The 7924-nt window shown below is 29.3% G+C and overlaps 1 protein-coding gene across 1 annotated transcript; it reads left to right on the top strand.

Moving 5' to 3' along the window:
* Positions 1-697: 697 nt before the first annotated feature.
* Positions 698-2867, top strand: LOC112738270 (uncharacterized). The gene is made up of 2 exons (XM_025788640.3): positions 698-2329; positions 2571-2867. Exons 1-2 carry the CDS (start codon positions 986-988, stop codon positions 2634-2636), a joined length of 1410 nt encoding a protein of 469 aa, XP_025644425.1. The 5' UTR covers positions 698-985; the 3' UTR covers positions 2637-2867.
* Positions 2868-7924: the final 5057 nt, after the last annotated feature.

Below are 7924 nucleotides of genomic sequence, written 5' to 3'. Positions count from 1 at the left end.
ACAGTAAAAAGAGTACAATCAGAATAACAAATTGCGTTTAGACAAGAGAAAATGTAAACGTTGTAATTGTGAACAAAAATAATGACATGTGACATGGCATCGTGCTACCATATCATCTAGGTACCACTGACAAAAGGATAAAAAGATAGGGAGATAAAAATAGAGTTATATGTTGTTATAAATATAGTCAATACAAGGTCAATTGGGAAAGCATGATAAGAGTATTAGCAAATTAAAGTGTGTGTGGGGGTGGTGTGAAGTGTGATGAAGAATTGAAGATGGAATTTTAGTTTTGTGTCAACTCGCACATAGCAGCAGCAGTATACAACTACAACAACAGACCCCTGTGCGCACCACGTGAAGTGGCACAACAAACTTTTTCTTGCATCCACTCACTCTCACTCTCACTCTCACTCACTATACATTATGTTCATTCATTCCTAAAGAGAGCTACCTCATCACAAACAACTTTTTGCTAAAAAGAAAAGGGATGCTCCTTGTCTCCTCCTCCTAATAAAATTATGCCATTGCAACCCCCTTGTGATCTCTCTCATAATTCAATTTCATTTCAACGCTCATGCTTTGTAAGGTATCATTGTCTTTGTCCTGTCATTCTCACCACAATTGTACTGAATACTAATACTACTACTTCCCCTTTACGATCTTAATAAATTGTATCTTTCTCTCTCTTTCTCTCATTCCACTCACCATTATTCTCCTCTTTCTCTATAAACAACAGTATAGTAACTATATATGACTTATGGGTTAGCTTAGCTTAGCTTCCTTTTAATTGCAAAATTAAAGAAAGGGGAAGGAGAGAATGAAAAGGATGGGAGTGTTCGTTCTTTGTTCATCAAAACAAACATACATGTCGTTCTCAACCACCTTTGCTACTCCCAATCAGCTTCACCACCTCCAAAGCTAGGGTTATTCTTTTTCTTTTGTTTCTACTTTTTAATTTTCTTGACTACTCATCTCATCAGATATGTATTCATCACCAAATAGTAGTAACACTATTCATCACTTCATCAATGGCAACGATGACCAAGTCTCCCCCTACCCTAATAACCAACCATTATTATTTCCCTCTTCTTCGTCTTCTTCTAATGTTAGGCCTTTTTCAATTGAAAGCAGCCCTTCTTCAAAAGAAGAACAAGCCAATAATAATAATAATAATTGTGCTCTTCCTCTTTCTCCTCCTCCCACTCCTTCTTTTTCTTTCTTTCAATTCCCTTACTCTCCATTGTTTGAAGACAATGAGATTTTCCTTAACGGAGAATTTCACTTTCTTCACCACCAGTCTCTGGCACCGTCTGATCGCAACGATCAGGCAGGAGTAGTAAACATGGAGGTTTCAATCACCAACACTAACAAGAACTCATCAGGGCAAGGCATGACCATCACCACCGCTGCCGCCGCCGCCGCCGCCGCTACCACCGCCCCTGTGGCTACAACCACCACCACAAGAAGAAGATCAAGCAAGAGGGACCGGCACAGCAAGATCAACACTGCTAGGGGACTAAGGGACAGAAGAATGAGATTGTCCCTTGAAGTTGCTAGAAGATTCTTCGGTCTTCAAGATATGCTTGGATTCGACAAAGCAAGCAAGACCGTTGAGTGGCTGCTCAACCAAGCGAAAGTGGAGATCAAACAACTCGCAAGGGAGAAGAAGAAGAATCACCAAAGCTGTAGCAGCTTCAATGGCAAAAGCGCCTCTTCAACTTCTGAGTGCGAAGGGGTTTCGAGCTTGGACGAAGTGGCCATAAGCGAAAATCAAGGACACAACGAAAAACTATTACCCACACCAACAACTACCACGAAGACGAAGAAGCGAAGGGGTAGTAACAAAGTTTCAAGGAAAAGCTCATTCAATCCAATTGGTAAAGAATCGAGGGAAAAGGCAAGGGAAAGGGCCCGGGAAAGAACAAGAGAGAAGACCAGGTTGAAGAAGCTTGCTCATCAAGAATCAACGGATAAAAATAACAATAATAATGATAATGATAATAATAATAAGCAATGCAACAACAACAATCATGATGTGGCAACAAGTGTTATTGGATTGAATCCATTGAGTTCATGGAACCCCTTTGAGAATGTTGAAGAATCTGCAGGTACTAATAATAACGATAGTAATCACCATAGTCATCAAGGCTTGAATGCCCAAGCAGAAGCAGAAGAACCAAGTTCTCCGGCAAAGGATCACCGGCCTTTGGAAGCTGCTGCGGAGGACATGGTGCATCACGAAGAAGAATCTCTTGTGATTATGAGCAAATGGAGTCCAACAATGATCTTCAATTCTCTCCTCAATAACTCATCAATCCTTCAAGAAGTAAGATCAATAATTCTTATTAGCCAAAGTTATATGTATATACATCATCATCACTTCAATTTCGTTTACAACAACTATAATTGACAGGGTAAAATTCTTACATCAATTGACACAAAATTATGATACATAATTAGCGTGTGTTCTGTTGTATGTATGAGTTGCCGAAAATCATATGCATAATAAGTACATAGATATATATATATATTATTCTGATCATTGATGAATAAAATTTGGTTTGCAGCATCATCAATTTGCAGAATTTCAGTCCATGGGAAAATCCTGGGAGACCTACAACAATTACGTGTAATAATCTTTTTATGATCTATATTGCTGCAAAATTATGAATTGTGCACTACCCATCAAAGTTTTTGTGTGTCAGCTGGAATAATAAAATCAACACAAGCAAGTATGTAGCATGGATGTATTTCTTCTTTACTTTCCTTTTGGCATGTAATGTGGCAAGGTATCTTCAATTCCATCAAAAACTTATTGTTATTAATATTTATGTGAATGAATGATTAATGGTTGTATGTATTTATATCTTCATCTCTATAAAATATTGTTGTACTAAAAAATCAGTCATATATATGTACTCAAAAATCAACTACCAAGGTTTCAGAGATTATGTTATGAACTAATTAAAAATGATTAAATGTGCACTAATTAAATTATAAAAGCATGGTTAGATGTTTTTAGTTTAGTTTTTAATTTATGCTGCTGTTATTGCTATCATATCTACTGTATATAGTCTTGGACATGTTCATCATCTTGTGGTTGTTGTTTTTTATTTTCAAAGTTCAATGATTACTTGAAAAAGGGTTAGGGTTACTTCATTAAATGTATGTATGTTTGTTCTTCTTGTTTGTGAGCATGTTATTCTCAAGTGGATTCCAATGTGTAAAATTTTTAATAATCTTTAGATGTGATTGAATTGACATTCGAGTCTTCCACTCTAAATATAAATAGTAAGATTAAGTGACTAATTTCATTTAAAATCAGCTAATTATCATTCTATTAAGATTAGTTAATTATATATATATATATATAACAAGCAATTAAGATATGAGAATGTTTGGAATAATAAAATAACTATAATTTTATTAGTAACATACTCAGATAATAAATTATTATTATTATCTCAAATTATAATGAGAGTTAAGAGATAATGCTAAATAATTATTGTGATGATCATTTATTTAGAATTTGAATAAGCAAATAACTAGCCATTATAATGATCTTTTTTATCATTCTACACTAAACATGTATATTAAAAAACTAATAAAAATTTATTATAAAATACTTAAGCAAATTATTCTACATTTCATTTATTTGTAAATTTTTTATAATAACAAACACGCACAAATATATCACTATTATACAATACTTTTCTTTTTTTTAATTTAATCTATTTAACTTTGTTTATATCTATGGGTATTCATGGATCTAGTATATATATACACACATGGTCATTATCTAAATTCGATCCGAAAATTACAGATATTGATCTGAGATGAGATCGGATCCGATTCATAGCTGATTTGATCGAATTGTGAATTTCAAATAGGTATCCGCATATTCGTAAATCTACATAATATAAATATATAAGTAAATATTTTTTTTATATTTTATTTTAACTAATAATTCTCATATATATTGTATTATTTTATTTTTATTATTAAAAAAAAGTATGTTTAATAATATTTTAGCAGTAAACATTTTTAAAAGAATAAAAAAAGAATTTTTTTTATTTTTTTAAATATTTTATATTTTACAAATATATTTGATGTATTTGACGTGCGGATTGGATCCAAACTTAAATCCGATCCAATCCGATGATTTTAGTGCGAATGTAATCGAAATTTTGACTATATCAAATCCGATCATGTTATCCCCTATTTGCATATAATACATTTTTTTATCTATTTCATAAATCATTTATGTTTCATTAATTAAATCTCTAAATATGTCAACAATTGAACATAGTTATAATAGTTTCTTCTCATTTAAAGTTGTAATAAAAAAATTAGAAAAATTAAATGATATTAATCTCTAGTGAATAAAAAGATAGTATAAAAATTCAATTGATTAAAAATATTTAAAAGACTTAATTAGTAGAAATGCATGTGATATACTTCAACATAATCTCATAGGTAGTATATACTTGACTTTTTTTTTTTTCTTTTTTTCTTTTTCTATCTGTTTTTTTTTTCTGTTCAGTACATGTTAGACAGTTCTGATTTGAACGTGACTTCTGTAACATGAAACTCTGAAAAACAGAATACGTACGTCTGTCTGATCTTCATGTCAGAAAAAAAGAAGGCTACGTACAAATTATTCCATAATTCACAAATTGTTTTCTATATATATATATAGTTTAAGGTCTATTTTAGAAAAAAAAAATTTGTTATTATTTGCTAGAAGTGTTCTTAGTAGGGACACATTAAAAATATTAAATTAAAAAAATATAATTTTATATACATTTAATATTACTAATAATATCCAAATATTATACTTTTTACAAAGGTATGCTTTATTATTTTTATTAATTGTTTTATTCTCAGAAGTTTTAAAAAACATTTATTATCTCTTTATATACCATAAACATTTATATTTTACTAATTTATTTTTTATATTCATACAATATTCACTATATTGAATTTTATGGGCAGTACTTTATAAATTCAAAACTGAGTTAGAAATTTTCAATACTTAATATAAATTTATGTAATACCGATATTTAAATTTTAATATTAATATAAAAAATACATTCATTCAACTTTTTTTTATGGAAAAGAATGAAAAAAGACCAAATAAATAAAAGTACTCAATGCAGTACTCTATAATCCTTCAATAGTCTTCTCCAATGAGGATTCATAGATAATTTATGGATAATTTTTTTATTTATTAATAATTGAATTGAGATCAAATATTGAATTTAGGGTTAAAAATTTTATTTTTAATTCAAATTATTATTTATGATATATAATTATATAAATATTAAGATATCATTTTATAAGATTTAAAATAAAATTAAACTTAAACTTAACATTGAAAATACTTCAAGTGCAATTTTTGTTTTCCTAAAATTATTTATTTTTTATAAAATAATTTTATTTTTAAATATTATTTAGTTATTTTTATGGATGAATAGAAAATTTTGTAATTAAAAAAAATATATATTTAAATTTTTTTTTTTGGATTATAAAATTTTTACTAAAAAATAAATTGACTAAATTAAAATAAGATTAATAAAAAACTTTGTGTCTGTGGACTAGTATGCATGAGAACATTGATATTTTTGGACTTTGTCAGCAATCTGGAAACGAATTTGTGCTAAGCTTTTGTTTTGGTTTGTGCAGCAGATGGCCTTGTTTTTTTAATGTCTTTTTTTTTTCTTTTTAATCTTTATATCTTTGTTGCTTATGCGTTTGGAGTTATCAATCAATCATTCATTTATTAATTATTTTTTCAAAAAATATCTTTTTTTGAAATAAATTCATGCAAAAATAGTGAAAATATAAATGATAAAAAATATAAATTAATAGTTATTAAAATAATTCTTAAAATATTAAATATATGTCAAATTGGTATTTGAGAGACCAAACATTTTAAATTGATTTTAAAAAATATAATTTGAAGTCAAATTGACAATTTATCATAAATGAATTGATAAAACTGATTTAATTTATTATTTTATTTTTTAAAAACCAATTTAAAGTATTAATCTAAAGCAAAATTAATATAAGTGTAATCTTTTTAGGACCATCTGAAATTAACACAAAAAAGTATAGCATAAAAATTTGAAAATATTATTTCCAGTATCACAAACGACTAATATTTTATCAAATTGAAAATAATTTATCTCTTTTCTATCATATCGGAAACCAGAAAGTTAAAATATTAAAATAAAAATCACCCCACAGTGTACCATTTTAGAAATTTGATAGTTCTGTACTTTGTACTTTTCTTATGTGCAGCTATTATATATACTAGTCTTTGTAATTATTAATTGTTAAATATGTAAAATTATACAAACGAGAAATTAGTTTAAAAAAAAAAGGTATCAAAGCAATAGAGATTGAATTTAAATAATAACAAATATTTTGAGAACAATTTATTCACCAAAATTCTTCATATAATAATATCGGTAATTTTCAAAAAGACAATAACTAAAAATATCTTATTTCATTTAACATTTATAAATTTATATGAAAAAAAGACAAATAAATCTTTTTTTATTAGAAAACAAATAAATTCTTCACTAAATTAAAATACAAGTCCTGACTTTTGTGATGAGAGACACATAAATTTCTCTAACAATGGTTTGAATCCAATACCAAATGACTTATGATGTGTCAACCATTTAGAAAAACTAGAAATTTCTTTATAATTAAATTTGACGAGAGACTTGTTTATTTTTAAGATAAAAAATCAATGATGTATTTGATATTTTGTTATTTGATGCATATAAATATTTTGGAGGGGCTTAATTGGAATTCGAATGGGTTTTTATTATGTGAGGATTGTTAGCACCAGTAATGCAGAGAAGTAATCAGGCTTTAGAAAGCATCAAGTTAGTGAAAGAGACAATCATATCAAAGCCCTAATATAGTAATATGTTAAGTTTCCATGTGAAATTCCATTCCTCTCCCTGCCCCCTACCTATGCCTGTATCCTATTCAATATTCATCACATAAACCATTACAGTATTCCCAACAAAAAAAAAAAGGAAGAAAAAAAAAAGAAGAAAAAGAAGAAAAAGAAGAGAAATCCTGTACCCTAGCTAAAACCAGAATTAGAATGTGCAGAAAACCAGGGAAGAAGGAAGAAAACCAGATGAAGACAAAAAACGAAGCTAAGATCCGAAAATTATTATGCGATGAAGTTCTCGATCGTCATCACAAAGACGCAAACAGAAGAAATAATTTTATTATTAATTTAAAAAAAAAAAGAAAAAAGAAAAGGAATCTGTTGTAGGATAATATATGCCCTAGTTAGGTAGGGCGAAGATAGAGACAAAGGAAGCGTAGGTGGTTGTGTATAGATTCATAGGCTTTTTCCGTCACAGCAGTGTGAGATTCTCAGATCCAGTTCTTAATTACTTGTTGATCAGATCCATATTAATTACAACAGAAACAAAGAACGAAGAAGAGATTCCACAATCAGAAATTAATTAGAAAACCCCAGCCCCAACCCTAGTTGTTTACATAGAGATGCGAATTGAAGATGAAGAATTTGTGTGTAGTGAGATGGATCTATCGGAGAAGAAGAGATGCGGACGGAGATCTGATGTGATGCGAGGTTGTGGCGGTGGCGGTGGCGGTGGCGAAGAAGATGATCGAACCCTAATGGACGGGAGCGTCGATGAGAGAGAGAGAGAGATGGTAGTGGATCTCACTTACCTAACATCGATCACTATTCTCCCTCTCTCTCTCTCTCTTTCTCTCTCTCTCTCTCCAGTCGCCATGGCCCAACAATCATAGACTAAAAAGCATGACCATCATTGTTTGTTTGTTACCAGCACCGTTCCAACGGGTTTATATTTCTATCTTTTATATATATATTTTAAAAATATCAAAATTATTTCTCTTTTTT

This window comes from Arachis hypogaea, chromosome 13 (assembly GCF_003086295.3).
Source record: "Arachis hypogaea cultivar Tifrunner chromosome 13, arahy.Tifrunner.gnm2.J5K5, whole genome shotgun sequence".
NCBI lineage: Eukaryota > Viridiplantae > Streptophyta > Magnoliopsida > Fabales > Fabaceae > Arachis > Arachis hypogaea.
Note: the sequence above shows the minus strand (reverse complement) of the source record. Positions and strands in the feature narration are given on the sequence as shown.

Bases quoted from the DNA above. Each gene is read 5' to 3' on its own strand.
- LOC112738270 (XM_025788640.3), top strand. From the start codon at position 986: ATGTATTCATCACCAAATAGTAGTAACACTATTCATCACTTCATCAAT. The intron at 2,330-2,570 runs GTAAGATCAATA...TTTGGTTTGCAG, and splicing joins ACTCATCAATCCTTCAAGAA to CATCATCAATTTGCAGAATT.